The following is an 18,218-nucleotide window of genomic DNA, read 5'->3' as shown; positions in this document are numbered from 1 at the left end:
AAGGAAGATCAGTCAAGGCCTTCTTAAAAGTCTGGTCCACAGACCAGCATTTCAGCCAAAAAATAGGCCTAGGGGCCACTGCTGAAACAGATAGCCTAGCGACCAGGGGAGCCGTAACCAAAGAGGCATCACAGACAAACTGCAGCCCCTGGATCAACTGGTCCGCCAGCTCAGAAAAGACAGGGGGGAGCTGCTCCCCCTCCAGGTCATGGCGCAAAAGCTTAGGCCACTCGGCCAGAGTTTGCGGCACCAGTGGAGTGGTAAATACCGGTCTTCAGTGCTGAACTAGCCAGGGTGTACATATTGCGGGCCACAGTCTCAACCTTCCTGTCAGCCAGGTCCTTAAAGGCCGGGGACTCTTCAACTGGAATTATGGTGGCTTTTTTTCTGAAGAATGGAAGGTCCACCACCGGTGGAACAGTCCACTTTTAAAGAAGGGACTCCTAATAGGGGTACCGCATAGCAGATCGCTTAGGGACCACAAGAGGACATTTTGGCCTTTCCCACTCTTTAGCGAAAATTCTGTCAAAATAGATGGGGAAAGGAAACACATTTGCTGCTCTGGAAGGCTTGTGAGTGCCAAAGGGAACCAATGCCTCTGTTGCAGCTGCATCCTTCATTTTTAAGGTCTCACACACAGATACATTCAGTGCATCCACCAGCGCCTTTTCGTAAGCAGTTGCAAAAGTGGAGGAATCATCCTCACTATCTGAGAACTCAGGGCGCATGGTCGCAAACCCAGCAGTGTCCCACGTCCATAGCGGCCGAAATAGATTCAGGATCTAAGAAGACAGAAGAGGCAAGGGAAGGCAAGGGGTGCTTTTTGCTAGCCTGACACCCAAAAACCACCTCCACCCGGGACACAAAGAACTCCAGGACTGCCGTCAGTGCATCGATGAATGGTTGGAACCCAGAGCACCCCGCAGCCTCAGAGGGGATCAGGTGGGGAAATGTGCTCCAAAGCCTCCATGAGTCAATAGGGGGCCCACATGAAAATGTGTAACACACTAAGGGACAGCCCCCCACTTCTCCGGCAGCACCACTCGGTCACCAGTAACAGAGCACCTAATCGATCCTCAGCAGAGAGGGAGAGGACCCCACCAGACTCACCACCCAGCAGAAACAGGCACCTGCAGCCACCAGGAGGATGAGGAGTCAGCACCAGGGGATGAGGAGGGGCTCCCAAAGCCAAAATCACCGCCCACCGGGCTCCACTGTCATGGCCACAGCTATTTTCAATTACAAACCATTGCAAAATGGCCGCCAGACTACACAAGCATGGCCGCCGTGCATTGAGCGCACAGGCTACAGCAAAATGGTGGCACCACTGGGCTCCCAGGGACCAAGGAGGGATCCCAAGGCCTCAGAAAATAGGACAGGCGGGGGCACTGGCAGGACCCCCATCTAGGTACAGCCCCCCCCCCGTTCACCCAGTCACAAGAGGTGCACCCCTCAATCTTCAGCACAGCACCCTGTCCCCACCCCAGGCAGTGGACCAGGCCACCCCACAAGCCCCAGCCTCAGTAAAGGAGGGGGGCAGATGGGGCGATATGGCACACAGGGACCACCAGACAGATGGGGGTGCCTAATGGGAAGGAGGGAAATCCAGGTGTCCGACCATTACATGAAGGGCCACCCCAAAACCCTCCAGGGGGAGAGGGGGGCAGTCACTTACTATACCAGGAACCAGGTGGCATAGCTGCAGACAGAACCTCCTCTCCATCGAAATGAGGGGACTGTCAGCCATGAGGAAGGCTGCGAATCGGGCCAAGACCCAGTCGTATGCGACCTCGCAGGCTAGTCCCCATCTGGTGGGGCACGTCGCAGCCGACCTAGCGCAGAGCTGAGGTCGGTGCATGCTTGCAGTCCAGACTAAGGCGACCACTGGATCTAGATTATCCAGCCTGTCGCCCAGTCCAGCAGTTGATTGTAGATCTCACAGGTAAAAAATCCTAGTCTAAAAGAAAAATGTTGCCAGGACCACAGACCCCAGCAAGGAACTAGGTCCTTACTCCTGACTAGGCAGAAAAAAACTGAGCACCTATAGCAGAGAGAGGTAATATACCCCCTGGGACTGCCCATAGGCGTAGCCAGACTTTTTTTTCTATTTACAAATTATTTTTTATTTTTTTGAGGAGCCTCAAAAGCATTGCACCAGCGATCAGCAGATTTCTGATGCCATGCAGGTCTCCTGCAGACTGTCTGTGTGAGCTGCCTGCCCTCTACATCGTACAGCCAGGCAGTTTCACACTGACAGGAAAACCCAATCAACTACCACGGCGCTCAGTAGCGCCGTGGTAGTTCATTGAATCCTACAAACTGACAGCCGCAAAGGATGTCGGGACTTGTAGCCCCACACGCCCGCGCTGTTTTCAAAAAGTGACAGCTAGTACAGGGAGCTTCTCCCCATACTGATGTTACAGGGACAGAGAGCAGCAGTGAGCGGCTGCAGCACTGGAAACATGTTACACGTTCCACCTTAAAAACGGTTGGAACATGTATTATGTTCCCTTCATTTGGCAGGTGCCCAGACCCCTTTCAACATTATACACTTTCCAGAATTTTAAATACTAGCATGAGGAGTATATATCTGAAGTGTAGGAAACGTACTTACCCACCTGAACATATTTCTGGGCCACAGGAAACTAAAAGCAAATGCGTTAGTTAGTATGGGAATTACACCTTATTACACAATGGTCCCAAATGACTTGAAAAAAGGAAGAATAGAAGTGATGTTGTTTGAGCGAAATAATTCATAATAAAAATATAATGGTTCCCACCTCACACAGTGCTGCATATATAATTTAAATTATTAAAAAAAAATCATTTCTGAAGCCTTTTAAAAATAGTTCCATTCAGACTTTACATGGAGATTTAAGTATGCAACGCTGGTGATCATACCCAACTCCTGAATGAAGACACTATGAAAATTCTAGTGATGGGCTCTGCAGTGTACAATTCATTACAGACCCCACCAGCAGTGCATATGGGACAATCGTATTGGAAACAAAATAATAAAAAAAAACAAAAATTAAAAAAGCCACTAAAAGCAACTGCTACGTAATTGTGACAATATGGTGGCCGCCATTTTCTTGGACAGAAGTTTTTGCTTCAGTAGTTGTTCTTGGCTTAGGTGGCCAGTCTGGATCCACCAACAGTTCCTGTGCTAAGTGCATGTATTTGGCTTTGGGCATCTTTTTTCTGCAGAAACACAAAAATGAGCAGAATCCTCCTCCCCAACGATCATTGGCCTCCTAGAAAAAGCAGATACAGATTCAGTAAGTGAATGATTTAAGGGATTCTGTATCTAGGTAATACTGCGAGTTAAAATAATAAGAAATACATGAAAGCAGCCTAACTGTAATTTATTTAAAGCAGCAAATCAGTATCTCCAACCCCAAGAGGACAAAGGAAGATATACATCACGTCTACATTCCTAATACATTACAGCTTTGGTAAAATCCATAATGAGCTATTTGGGAAGCATTATATTAGCAGCACTGGTTAGCAGTAACAGCAAGATCCTCTCACAAAGTCACACCATGCACGTCAACACATTCACCAGTCTATCTCAATAGCTTTTTGTGCAAATGTAGCGGGAAGATGAACACACACACACACAGATAACAAAGGCACATGACACTGCATAGCAGCTAATGCTAAAGATAAAGGGACTGCAGGATTTAAGCTGCCCGGTGCATATGAACAGTGAATTTCCAACCTGTGGGGGGTGGGTGACCATGAGGTGGGACTCTCCCTGCTTGTCTCGGTTGAACACAAGCTTCCAGAGTATCATATCAAGGACGACAGTCTGCGAGAAATTGTGGGTGGGTGGGAAGAATTAAAAGGACCAATTCATTAGAAACATGCAAATCAATCAAATTAATATTTAAAACAGGTTACGGTCAACTATTAGAATCACAATTACTGTGCTTTCAATCACCTGGTACCTGGAGAAACCTTTTCTAATAGACATATGCTTATTTGAGAGAACAAGTACAAGGGTGAGGTATTCCTGCAAATGATGTGCATGTTAAACGCACATCAAACGTAGGCCAGCAGATTTACCTTAAAGTGTAATTCTAATTTTTTTTTTCAGGTTTGGACAGAATAGAGAGAAGTTAGAACACCTTTCAGGTGTTTATTTCTCACGCTTATGGTTGTCACCGAAGGAGAAGGAAATTCCAAACATTAGGTTGCCCCCAGAAAAGCTTGGACCAATAGAAACAGGGCTTAAAGTGATTGTAAAGCTCCTTTTTTTTTTTTTTAAATTAAAATATTGATGGTATACTTACCTGCTCTTTGCAATGGTATTGCACAGAACAGCCCTGAACTTCCTTTTCTCTGGTCTCTCGGCAGCGCTCTCCACTCCTCCTTTGCCCCCATAGCAAATGACTTACCAAATGACTTACCATGAGGGCACTCCTGCATGTGCGCTCCGGAGCTGGACTGTGTGTGTGTCCATACAAGCACAAAGCTGGACTCTGTTCCCCCCAGGTTCTCCACACCCTGATTTGGGTGACAGCAGCAGGGGGCAATGGCTCCTGCTGCTCTCAAAAGCAGTGAATTCAGGACGAGAGGGGAACGCTGGTAGATGGCACAGACTTTGGAAGGTTTTCTTCCTAAAGTTTTACCTTGATGCATTTTCTGAATTAAGGTGTTCTAAAGGTGGCTTTAGAAAAACTTTAATTGAAAAAAATAGAAGGCTTTTTATGAATGGGGGCAGTGCCAGTGGTTAATAAGCAGAATTGTAGCTGCTTGGCACTGCACTGGACCCGGAAGACAGCCACTATCACTGTAGTAACAGTGGCTATTACAGTGATTTACAGCTTAAGCATGGTTCAGCCAGGTAGAAGATTTGCAAACTTCCATTGGTCCAAGCTGAACCATTGTAACTATGCAAAAAAAAAAAGTTATATATATATATAAATATATATGTTATAAAAAATTAACTACAACTGCACCTCATTAAATAGCACAGGAAAGTTAATACTAGTAATTTAAAGTATCTGCAGCCAATTTTTTTTTTTTTTTTAAGTTTGGATAGAGTGAGGAAGTCCTGTCAGGTGTTAATGTCATTGGAAGCTTTGTTGGAGAGATTCCTTTACTTTAGTAGTAAAAAGATTTGTTCCCCAGGACAGGAAGTGAGGAGACATTTCTTTAACACAGATGTAAATAAAAATGCTTTAACTAGGAGAATGTTATAACCCGTCAGTTTTTTTTTTTTTTATTGCTGCCCGTTTACCTGGTGATCATCCCTTACTATCTGCCTGGTTAAAGGTTGTCGCCAGAACATAAAAGTGAGGTTGAAATCTCCCCAGACAGCATTAAAAAACGGACAGGGGTTTGAACATGCCACATTCTATCCATAACGAAAAAAAAAACAAAAAAAAAAACACTTTAATTTGTAGTTGTGTCCACAGGTAACCAAGGATAACCATGTGGTCCCTCTCTTTTTCACAGTAGAGGTAGCAATGTTTCAAGTCCATTAGCATTCACAAGAAAATCAGCGTGATGTGTAACAAATATTGTGAATACTATAAGCATATATCCATTAGAAATGACTCCACAGTAAACAGCTTTGATTCATATTTCAATTATATATTTAAAAGGCATAGTTTGGGACACTTCTATTCCAGAAAGAGATGCCCTCAAAGCATGCTTTTGCCGCACAGGTAATTATTATTCAAGATATACGTGCTCTAATTTATGTTGGCATGACAATAAATGACCACTGTGCTAGACAGCATTGTCAAAAGCCAGGAAGTCTTAAATTGTGCACAGTTCAGGATAAAGGCACTGAGAAATGAATCCTAGAACACTTAGCAGATGTATTTCTAAAAATTATTTTACTTACATGCCCGTAAAACCTAGTTAAATATTAAAAGGCAATACTATATACATTTCTTTTTAATTTGGTTCAGACTTTGTAGTAATAATCACATTTATTACGATGACATCAATGTATAGGCATTAGAAACCTCTATAAGCATTCTGTTATACTGTATTTGAAGTTTATCATGTTTCTTAACAACTAATATGGACTTTAGAGCTCTGGGATAGAAGAAAATCCATCCTAAACACACATGAGGATTACTCCTCTTCCCTCTTAGTGTTGATTACAGAAGTGCATCTTTGGTCATTTTGGTCTTTTCAAATTTGTGGTCCTGGTGATAACCCACCAACAACTTCACTGTAACAGATTTGAAAAGTATGCCTGAATCAATTGCCGGACTGGATTGTCTTTAAATGGTTAGGCTAAGGAAAGTTTTCATCTGTTCATTTGAAATAAAAACATCCCCATGCCAAAAAGTCTGCATGCATGCCTTTTTGTTAAATAAAAGCTTCAATGCATGCCTGCAATGAGCACAAGCTTCAAAACACAACTTTGCTGTAGTACATAAAGGCAATACACGTCAACAGCAAACACATCATACTCTGGCTTGCTGTGCTATAAAGCAGCATACTTCACATCAATACATGCGGTATTTGTTTTCTTAAAGCATAAGGCACTATTTTTTTTTGCTACGTATTAAGCCAGTTTTAAACACGCTTTGTTTGCAAGGACATTTTTTATGTTATTATGCCTTTAAAAGCCAAAAATCCTATTTTCTTGTAAAAGTTGCATTTTATGCAGCAACCTGTGATTAAAGTAAATGTGCAGCTTTTTTTTTTTTATTTAATACCGATATAAGCAAAAAAATAACAAATGTAAAAACATGTAGTTTTCCAATTTATTTACAACTTAAAACCACCACATAACCACATAAAAGGTCTTGTTTGTGTTAAGTATTCAGAATCTTCACTGTGCAACCCCTACTTAAGGTCTGGTCCAACCAACAGTTTTCAGGAGTTACATTATTTGTTGCATGGTGTCCCATTCCTACGCAATATAATTATCAAGTGATTTAAACAAAAACTGAATTTCAGAATTCTCTAAAAACAAATTTAAACAAAATGCATAAAACCATATAATATGAGGTCAAAACTAAACAACACTTTCAATTGTATCCTATAAGGCAGGCCTTTGTACTACATAGTTAAAGGTAAATCTAAAGAAAATTGTACAGAAAATTGTAAGAAAATTGTATCATGTATGGCCAGCCTTAGACTGGCCATACACTATACAATTTTCTTATTCAATTTCCTTTAGATTTACCTTCAACTATGTAGTGGAAGGGCCTGCCCCATTGCATACAAATTGAAAGTGTTTAGGTTTGACCTTATATTATATAGTTTTGGTAAATCTAAAGGAAAGTTGAACAGGAAAATTGTATAGTGTATGGCCAGCCTTAGAGCCAGCATCGACGGGCTTTTGTGTGTTTCAGGTCAACTGCACCTGCAACTCATTCTGGCTGATTTCAGAAATTTTTCAAACTGACATCAAAAGCATTCTTTGTGCCCATCCAAGCCCACTGACACCAGCTTTCAAGGGGATGGATCAATCAAAACAAGTCAAAAGACAGAGCTCTGGAGAAACACCAGAGTTGGGATAAATTAAAATCTTAATTAAAAAAAAAAACCTTAACCTTCCCCACAAACCTCAGAGTTCTAACCCCAAGGCTCCTTTCGCACTCTACGATGCTTGCTGCAGTCCGTTCTCTGCTCAGCGGGGATCGATCCGCCGATCCCCACTGAGCAGGCGGATGACAGCTCCGTTTCCGCACTGTGTGCGGAGAGGGAGGTGTCAGAGTCCCGCTGCTCTCTATGGGGAATCGGATGAGAGCGGATTGCCTGTCCGCTCTCATCCGATCCGATCCCCTGGACGGATGGAAAAAATGGATTTTTGTAAAATCTTACCGTAAAATCCTTTTCTCTTAAGCTCATTGACAGACGCAGTCCTCTTGATTGATATCAAATTGGGTTATACTGCCCTCTACAGGAGTAGGACACTAGGCAGAAGGAAAACGTTCTGGCCACACCTTAGGGGCAGTCCCAGAGGGTATATCCTCTCTCTCTCTGCTACAGGATGTTAGTTATGTCACAAAGCAGTGTCAGAGAATTTAACCCAACCCAATTTAAAAGTAGAGGGGCGAGTACTGCGTCTGTCAATGAGCTTAAGAGAAAAGGATTTTACGGTAAGATTTTACAAAAATCCATTTTTCTCTGTCGCTCATTGACAGACGCAGTCCTCTTGATTAATATCAAATTGGGACATCCCAAAGCAGTGCCATAAATGAGGGGTGGGATAACAGAAATCAAAATCCAATCTAGAAGGCCCAACCGGTGCCAACTAGAAGTTTTAAAGGCTCATCAGACAAAAGGATGAGACTCAACTGAAAACCCAACAGAAAAAAACCCTCGAGGTAGACCAACGGTCTCCTCAAATTGCGGCCTGCAAAACCTTGCGGCCAAAAGAGGCATCCGCCGATGCCAACACATCAACTTTATAAAATTTTGTAAAGGTATGAACCGACGACCAGGTAGCCGCCTTGCAAACCTGGACCACTGACGCCTGATGGCGGAAGGCCCAGGAAGCACTAAGCGCCCGAGTGGAGTGCACCTTAACAGGGAGCGGAGGATTCCAACCCTTAATAGAATAAGCCTGTACCACCGTCTGTCTGATCCATTTGGAGATAGTCGCGGCAGATGCAGGCAACCCCTTTTTGGGGCCATCCGTGATCACAAAAAGTGAATCCGTCTTACGAAACAAGTCCGTAGTTTTCCAGCATACCCTGATTGCCCGAACTACATCCAAGGAATGTAATGCAAACTCCCGAGGATGACTGGGCTTAGGACACAGGGAAGGTAGCACAATATCTTCATTCAGATGAAACTCTGAAACCACTTTAGGAAGGAAGGATGGATTCGGACGAAGAACCACCTTATCCCTATGAACCACCAGATATGGGGAACGACAGGATAATGCGGCCAGTTCTGACACCCTGCGTGCAGAAGTAATGGCCACCAAGAAGGCCACCTTCTGGGATAATGTAAGCAAGGGAATCTCCCTGATATTTTCAAAGGGAGGTTTCTGAAGAACCGACAACACCAAATTAAGATCCCAGGGCGGTAAAGGCGCGCGCACTGGTGGAGCCAGGTGCCGCACCCCCTGGATGAAATTCCGCACCAAGGAATGGGTAGCCAAAGGTTTCTGAAAGAAAATTGCTAACGCTCAAACCTGACCCTTGATAGTGCTCAAGGCCAGCTTCTGCTCAACCCCCTGTTGCAGAAAAGCCAAGATTCGGGTCACCGAATAGGCACGTGGAGGAAATCCAAAGGATTCACACCACGCAATATAAGACCTCCATGTGCGATGATAGACTTTTCTGGAAGTCGCTTTTCTTGCTTTAATTAAAGTAGAAATAACTGAAGTTGACAATCCCTTGTCCTTCAGCACCTGAGTCTCAATAGCCAGGCCGTTAAAGCCAGCGATTGTAAAGCAGGATGGAAGATCGGTCCCTGAGACCGCAGATCCTCCCTGAGAGGAAGTTTCCAAGGAGCGTCCGCGACCAGCCTGACCAAGTCGGCGTACCAGGGTCGACGAGGCCAGTCCGGAGCTACCAGGATAACTGGAATTCCCTCCACCTCTATCCTGCGAAAAAGTTTCGGCAGCAACTTGAGAGGAGGGAAGACATACAGTGGCTGATACTGTCCCCACGGGGAGACCAGCGCGTCTGCTGCGTCCGCTCGAGGATCTCGGGAGCGGGCTACAAACCTCCGCACCTACCTGTTGAGCCGAGCTGCCAACAGATCCCCCTCCGGGGTGCCCCAATGAAGGCACAGCTGGTGAAATACCTCTGGATGAAGAGGCCATACCCCTTGATCCAGAATCTGACGGCTGAGATAATCTGCCTGCCGATTTTCCACCCCCGGAGTGAATACCGCGGAGAGAGCCGGAACAAACCATTCCGCCCAATGAAAAATGCTGGCCACTTCTATGGCCGCCAGGGCACTCTTGGTGCCCCCTTGGTGATCGACCTAAGCCACGGTCGTGGCCTTGACCGACTGGATCCTAACCGGGCTGCCCTGGAGCTGCTCGGTCCAGTAAATCAGACAAAGTCTGATCGCTCTCAGTTCCAATACATTTATCGGTAACCAAGATTCTATCGGAAGAAATGACTTCCCCTGGCTGAGCATCGGAGACCGAAGCCACCAGACCAGAGACTCCCTGGTCCGCTCGCTCAACCGGATCCGATTGTCCAGAGAATCGGGTTTCCGATTCCATCTGAAAAGAATCTCCTTTTGGAGAATTCGGGCATGAGACTGGGCCTACGGTACTGCCTCTAAGAAGGCCACCATCAGTCCCAGGATCCTCATGCAAGTCCGAAGGGAAGACCAGTTGACGGACAGTAACATCCGAATCGTTCACTGAATCTTCCAGCTCCTGGTTGGAACTAGGAATGATCCTTGGGAAAAGTGAAAACAACGCTGATCTGTTCAGATGAACTCCATCTTGAATTCTTGTACCCGGACAAAATGATTGAGTGCTCTTAAGTCCAGAATTGGACGCACCTTGCCCTCCTTTCTGGGTATTGTGAATAGGTTCGAATAGAACCCCTGAAAACGTTCTGCTCAAGGAACAGGAACTACCGCTCCCTGTTGCATCAAGTCCATTACTGCCCCCCGCAAAGCTTATAAGCGATCCGGGGATAGTCGAATGTTGGAAGGGAAGAATCGCACCGGTGGAAGTGATCGAAACTCGATCCTGTATCCTGACCGTATGACCTCGCGAACCCCTTTGTCCGGGATTCTGGAAAGCCATGGATCCGGAAACCGGTGAAGACGTACCCCCACCCCAGAGATGGGTGGGGGCGCACCTTCAGGCTGTATTGGTCTTATCTTCAGGTTTGGCTGAGCCGGACTTTTGTTTACCCGACCAGCGCCCTTTGAAACCCCCTGAAGGGGTTTTGGAGGGCTTCCCCTTATCGCCCGCCCCAGCGGAACGAACAAACTTTTTATGAGCGGAAAAGGAAGGTCCTCGCCTGTTACGAGGTCCTTTACCCTTAGCAGTCTGTGGCAAAAAAGTGCTCTTGACCCCAGTGAGATCCTTTATAATCTCATCCAAGGTGGCCCCAAACAGGCGATCCCCTTGAAAAGGGAGATTAGCCAAAGCTTTTTTGGAACCTTGATCCGCCGACCAGCACTTTAACCACAGCACGCGTCTGAGGACCACTGCTGAAACCGATGCACACCCTAGCAAGGGAGTGGCGTCCAGGGCGGCGTCACAGATGAACTGTAGCCCTTGTATAATCTGCTCCAGCAAATCTGATACGCCGTGACATAAAGGGGAGAAGTATCCCCCCGGCAGTAACAATTTGGTCCATTCTGTCAATGTTTGTGAAACTAAACCAATGGCAACCACTGGCCTAAATGTTGACCCTATCAGGGAAAAAATGGAGCGGGATTCCGCTTCCACTTTTCGATCCACCGGATCCCTAAAGGACGGAGCGTCCTCCAACGGGATAACAGTGGCTTTATTTAGTCTGGAAATCGCTGAGTCCACCACTGGTGGTACCGTCCATCTTTTAAGGAGGGATTCCTCAAACGGATAGCGCCTAGCAATGCGTTTGGAAATAGCAGGGGTGCGTTTCGGACGATCCCATTCTTCCTTAATTAGATTACCAAAACATTTGGGCAAGGGAAAAACCTTCGCCATTTTGGTAGGCTTGCTGGTACCAAAGGGAATTTCCGTGTCAGCTACCTCTGCCGGTGTAACCTCAAGACTTAAGGTTTCCCGGACAGACATGACTAGTGCGTCCACCAACGCTTCCTCTTGCGCTATGGCGGAGACAGAACGTCCTCCTCACTGTCTGAGGAGACCGTACCCGAGACAGCAGCCCCAGCAGAGGGACCTGCAGCTGCAGTGACAAGCTCAGAATCCGTATCTGAAGTGTCAGATGAAATAGGGGTAGGCGGGGGTCGCTTTCTTGCCCCCCGTCCCTGACAGGCCACCTCCACCCGGGATACCAAAGACTCCAAAACTGCTGATAATGCATCAATCATAAGTGGGGCACTGGAGGGTCCTGCGGCCACCTCGAGGGGATCAGGTGGGGATACATGTGTGGCAGGGTCCATGATTAATCCAAGACACTTGCCAGCAAACAAAAAAAATATAATTGCAAAGAAAAAACTTTTTTTCTTTTTTTTGTAATCCCCCAGCGCAACAGCGCCCCTCAGTGTTACCTGCTTTGGACCCCACAGAGAGAGAGAGAGAGAGAGAGAGAGAGAGAGACCCCAAGGCTCACCACCTGATGCACAGAAGTTTCTATCAACCTGCTCACAGCGCTGTCTCTTACAGGCAGGAAGTCTTTTGGATCGTTTTCCCGGGTAAAGGAGGCGGCCCGCCCCTTTCCACGCCTTCCGGCGCTTCCCATGCTACTCCTCGAGGTAGCTGGTCATCTCCAAAATGGCCGCCCCCATGCTGGAGACACGAGGCTACGCCAAGATGGCGGCCCCACGCGACCTGCGGGAGGATGGCGGCCCTGTGGAAAGATGGCAGCGCCTGCTACATCGTGCGGCCTGCGGTAGGCAGGCATCGGCCTGCGGGAGGTGTGCGGCGGTGGATGGCGGTAGTCCAGGCATTGCAACCTTATGTACGAAGTAGGATCATAATCACCCTCTTACATGGCCATCCTAACAGTAATGCCAGCCACTAACTTCAGTCATGGTCCCTTTACAGTGCCCACTCATACAGTGACTTCCGATAGTCAGCTCCCAAACCAAGCCTCCTGGTTCTTATTCACCAAATCACCCTCAAGAGGGGGATCTGTGACACCTGTTATAGGATAGAGGGGGGACCCAAGATCATGAGGGTCCAATCACCCCAGGGAGGGGCCCGCGTCCACCCACAAACCCGTCAGGGGGAGAGGGGGAACATTTTACTCACCATACCGGAACAGGCGGGCGCCAACTCCTGACAGAACCCCTCTCCACCGAGGTGGGGGGGCTGTCGACCAATACGGACGCCGCGACTCAGTTTCCAACTGGTCGTCGGCGTCCCGGCGAGACGTTTAACTCGCAGGGTCAGTCCCCGTCCAGTGGGACTATGTCGCGGCCGACCCAGCGCGGAGCTAGGGCCTGCACGCGCTCGTAGGCTGACTGGGGTGACCACTGGATCTCAACATCCAGCCCGTCGCCCAGCTCCAGCATACTTGCTTGAAGATCTCACAGGAACAACTGGAGAAAAAAGCTGCCTAAAAAAAAAATTTTCTAAAAAAATCTTGCCAGGACCAAAGATCCCAGCAAGGAACTTAGGTCCTTACTCCTGACTAGACAGAAAAAAACTAACATCCTGTAGCAAAGAGAGAGAGGATATACCCTCTGGGACTGCCCCTAAGGTGTGGCCAGAACGTTTTCCTTCTGCCTAGTGTCCTACTCCTGTAGAGGGCAGTATAACCCAATTTGATATTAATCAAGAGGACTGCGTCTGTCAATGAGCGACAGAGAAATAGGGTTTCCATCCGTTTGGATTTCACAGACAGGATCGGATGCGGGTGGCAGCGGACATGTCTCTGCTGACATCCGCTGCCCCATAGGGATAAAAACTGACAGGCGGATCTAAACGGATCGTTCGTGTGAAAGGAGTCCTAAAGGTTCAAAGCTGTCACTGAAGTCAAATATGATACTATCATGGTGAACGATAGATTTTTTTTTTTTTCCTTTTTGTTTAATTACATTTTTATGTGCCTTCAAAATGTTAAATACACTCTTCAAATTAAATGGTAACAGTCCCATTTAAACCCAAGTTCTAACACTACAGAATATGAAAAAGTACAAACTAGTTTAATGTTCATGCAAAGCACTTTATATACGATTCATGCGTACACCTCAAGAAACCACTCCTGTCTGAAGCCTGTACTATACTATATTAATATTACCAAAAGCTTCTAGGTCTTACCTCTACCAAAACTGATGTGAGTGCATTTCCAATAATAATGAACAGCATTACAAGGCGCCACTGAAATGGGATACAGACCAGCTGAAAAAAAAAGTACAACATATTAAGTAAAAGAAAGTCAATCATGCTTGAGTAAGGCAGATCAATACAAGTTCACTTTAATAACAATACAGCTTACCTCAAAGAAGTGGTCAACAGAGTTTATAGGGTGCAGCATGAAGAATAATATTAAGGCATAAAGAGCCAACACTGAGATTACAAAGAAATCTAAAGGAGAGAATAATGGAAGGACATTAAAGTCATATGTCGAGTCCCAGGAAAACCTTTTACATGCTTTTGTTCTAGCTCTAATATGTTCTGATTGTGGCTAGTGTAGGCAACAACATACCCCCTACAACTATCATAACAGACACCCCAGGAGTTATTCACAGGATTATAGCCAATTACACATTTTGGGTTTTTACTGTGAACTAATGTTCTCCCAAAGATATAATCGGAAAGGGGGGCTCAGAAAGTTTTCCTCTTTACCAAAGCATGCTGTATGCACAAGCATTGCAAATAAATAAACTTCTGCAAAAATCATGTTAAAAATAGTCACATTACATCCCCACTTTGGTAGCTGCACATTTCACCACTTGGTGTGTGGACACTGAGAACAGGCAAGAAATGCCTAAAAAGTGACATATGGATTTGGATTAGAGTAACCTTTAGTGAAGCTGCCATTTAAAAAATCCTCCCATCCCCTGATTGCAACCCACATGGGATTTTGGGGGAGATTTACTAAAACTGGTGCACTCAGAATCTGGTGCAGCTGTGCACGGTAGCCAATCAGATTCTAACTTCAGCTTGTTCAGTTAAGCTTTAACAATAAAACCTGGATGCCGATTGGTTTCTATGCAGCTGCAGAAGATTTTTCATGCGAATGTTTTAAAAAATATCCACCAATACCTACCCTTAGTTATAATCCAGCTATCTTTCATCTAATAGGGCCCCAAACTGGTTTCATTCCTTTTTTGGAGGCCCCTTTAATTTCTGTGTGTGAGCTGCCCTCTAGGGCAGTGGTCTCCAAATTGCGGCCCGGTGACCGGGTGCAGACTCTTGCTTACCTTTATCCAGCCCTGGGGCACCATTCCCCCCACTGATACGAGAAATAATTTTGAAAACTAACATCAACAATGGGACACCATTCTTCCCAACTGACACCAACAATGGGGTACTATTCCTCTCCCAATACCAAATGTTGTGATGTTTACACCCACTGATGCCAGGAAAATGTCCACTCTCGCTGGCACCAGTCTGGTCCCCATAAAGCCTGAAGGACATAAACTGGCCCTTTGTTTAGAAAGTTTGGAGACCCTGCTCTAGGGGATTGCTCATGGCCGCCATTAGTATGGTTACCCTTTGGAACCAATCTGGCTGTGGCATGCTTATGCAGAATGAAAAGGAGCTGGCCAAGAGCATGTTGGAGGAAAGATTTCTAGATCAGGGCTGAAAGTACATATTACCCCAGGTGGGCTGAACTTGGTGGGTGGGGGATTTATTAAATTACAGATTGACCTTTGAAGCATAAATTAAATCTCTAGCAGTGGAAGCACATAAGGAAAAAAAATATAGATTTGTTTTTTACTTGCTTACCTATATAATCTATTTCTTGAGAGTACATCACGGGACACAGAGCAGTCTATAAGCATTACTATCTGGGTTATGCGCCACCTTTAGGGGAATGGACACTGGCTTACCAAAATCTGACAGAAAGTCCTCCCCAATATAACCCCTCCCATACAGGAAGTCCCTCAGTTTTGTAGCAAGTAACAAACCCCAAGAAAGAGGGGAGGGACCTGTGTCCTGTGATGTAATGGATTTTACAGGTAAGTTAAAAAAAATTAAATTTCATACATCAGGAGACACAGAGCAGGCTGTAATCATTACTATCTAAGATGTCCCAAAAGCAATGTACTTGAGGGGAGGGAGACACGGACAAAAAAACGCTCATCAATCCTAAGGACCCTACTATGATGCTCGTAACACGCTGCGGCCATAGCAGTATTCTCTGCGACTCCCAAATGCACTTAGTAAAACTTAGTGGACGTATGCACCAAAAAACATCCTTGAAGACCTAGGCTACTAACGCCCGATGCCGGGAAGCTCAAGAGGCTCCCACATACCTAATGGAGAGCGCCTTTATCTGAAGAGTCATAAGCTTGAGAAACAAACTGACAGATTCCGCAAGAAAACTGGCTTTAGACGCCGCAAATCCTCTTCTAGGATCCTCTGGCAGGTAAACAACGAATCTGACTGCCTAATTGCTGCTAATGACATTAAATAGGACCTGACAGCGCGAACACTATCCAAAGTATGACAAGCCTTTTCTCCTGGTACCTGTTGACTAGGAAAATAGGAAGGCAAGACAAAGTCCTGAATCAAATGAAAACTTGAAACCACTTTTGGCAAAAAAAGATGGGTGAGGGCGTAACACCACTTGTCATGGTGAAGGGCTAAAATGGCTTCCTTTAAAAAGAGCCGCCACTTCCAACACCCTTTTTGCCTAAGTAATCGCAACCACTTTTCTGAGTCAATAGGACTCATGGTTTCTATAGGACAGGCCCAGATTCAAAACCCAAAGAATACAGGGAGAACTTAAAAGACGGAGCCAACTGGGTCACCCGCTGACCAAAGGGAACAGTTCAACGAGTGAGAAACAATCTGTCTATTGAAAGGAAAACGGACAGAGCTGACATGAGAAACAATCTGTCTACTGAAAGGAAAACGGACAGAGCTGTCATCTGACATCTAATGACACTAAGGCCAAATTCATCCGCACCCCCGACCGAAGAAAAGACAAAAATGTGACCAACCGTACTTTCAGGGATGCCAATTCCTGGTTTCACATCAGGACACATAAGTCTCCCAAGTCTTGTACTAAAACCTGGATGCAGGTTGCTTGGCCTTCAGTCAGGTAGAGATAATCGACCCAGCACCTCCTCAAACCTTCAGCACCTAGGCCTACAAGCCAAGCCATCAATCCCAGCGACTGGGAAGCAGGGTACAATACTGGCCCAGAAATGTGAACCGGCACTAAACCTTCCTGTTCATATAAACAGGATATTCCTTTGTAATGGCCTCTGTATGGAACAGCCTTGAACACCATTTCCAGAAAGCTCAGGGCTTCAAAAACCAAGATGGCTGCCGGCCCCATGTGCACACAGCTACACAAACCAGAGCACACAAGGGCAATGAGTTTGATGATGCCCAATCCATAATGTGAGCACATCCATTACCCCAAGTTTCTAATCAGGAGGAGGACCCCTGGCCGAACCCAATTTTTTTCTAAAAGCGAGTGTTCCACTAAAACTTACCAATCGTGCAGCAAGATCCTGTTTCAAAAAACAGAGATACAATCTTCACCCATCAAAGCGGGCTTAGTCACTCAAGACCTTGGCCCCCTTTTAGTCACTTAGTCACTCAGGGACCCTGTCCCCCTTTTCTGCTCCGAGGTCTACTGCCTTGGACCTGTATATCACCCTGCCGGAAGCTTCGTTGGTCAGTGCTTATTGCCCAGGGTTTCATAATGCAGGGTCCAGCACAAAAAGGCAGCATTACAGGCAATCCCTGGCGAGTCTTCTATCTCTGCTATGGGGCTCAAGTACCATCCAATTTAGCATCCAGACATTCAAATGGATCTGATTATCCAGTCACTTGATTCCTATTGGAACCATTTTGAGACCAGCCGTATTCTCACAGAGAGCTGAACTTCAGTGACCATCACCTTCAAGACACTGGCGAAAAACTGAGGGACTTCCAGTATGGAGGGGTTATATAGGGGAGGACTTCCTGTCTGCTATTGGTTTGCCAGTGTCCATTCACCTATAGGTGGCGCATAAACCAGACAGTAATGATTATAGTCTGCTCTGTGTGCCGTGATGTACGATAAAGAAAAGACCAGTTCCTCTCTAGATTATATATATTATATATATATATATATATATATATATATATATATACACATATACACATAGCTAGCAAGGAAAAGAGCTGGGTTTGACTGACCCTAAACAAACATCTCGAATATACTATAAAACTAAAATACAGTACAGCTCTGAAAAACGACACGTACAGTTTTTGTAGCTGGGCTGGCGAAATGGTTTTCCTTTTGAAAATACAACTGCCACAATGAGATACTGGAAGCTAGATACAAAGAACAGGGTTGTGTTTTCATAGTTGCTGATGTTATGCTCATCAAAGTCAGTGTGATTTTCATGACCATCTAAGGAGACATTGCATACACTGGAAGAGAAGAATAGACAGATCATAACAGGTGTAATAGGCCACAGACAGATGACTTGTTTTAACCACTAGGCCTATTTCTGACGCTTGTTGT

The 18,218-nt window shown here is 45.7% G+C and overlaps 1 protein-coding gene across 2 annotated transcripts in view; it reads right to left on the bottom strand.

Annotated features, from left to right (window-relative positions):
- Positions 1-2,530: 2,530 nt before the first annotated feature.
- The window catches only part of ATP13A3 (ATPase 13A3), a 449,747-nt gene continuing 434,059 nt past the window's right edge, over positions 2,531-18,218 (bottom strand). Inside the window, exons 29-33 of one of the 2 annotated variants that reach the window (XM_082249623.1) lie at positions 17,955-18,124; positions 14,019-14,107; positions 13,841-13,921; positions 3,722-3,811; positions 2,532-3,254 (exon numbers count right to left, since the gene is read on the bottom strand). In XM_082249623.1, the coding sequence (XP_082105749.1) occupies positions 3,057-3,254; positions 3,722-3,811; positions 13,841-13,921; positions 14,019-14,107; positions 17,955-18,124 (628 nt within the window). In that variant the 3' untranslated portion in view covers positions 2,532-3,056. Of the gene's footprint in view, positions 3,255-3,721; positions 3,812-13,840; positions 13,922-14,018; positions 14,108-17,954; positions 18,125-18,218 lie in introns of both variants that reach the window. The other variant, XM_082249624.1, reaches the window with a different exon arrangement.

This window comes from Pelophylax lessonae, assembly GCF_965119305.1.
Source record: "Pelophylax lessonae genome assembly, chromosome: 3".
Classification (NCBI taxonomy): Eukaryota; Metazoa; Chordata; class Amphibia; order Anura; family Ranidae; genus Pelophylax; species Pelophylax lessonae.
This window is presented reverse-complemented; position numbering and strand designations above follow the sequence as displayed.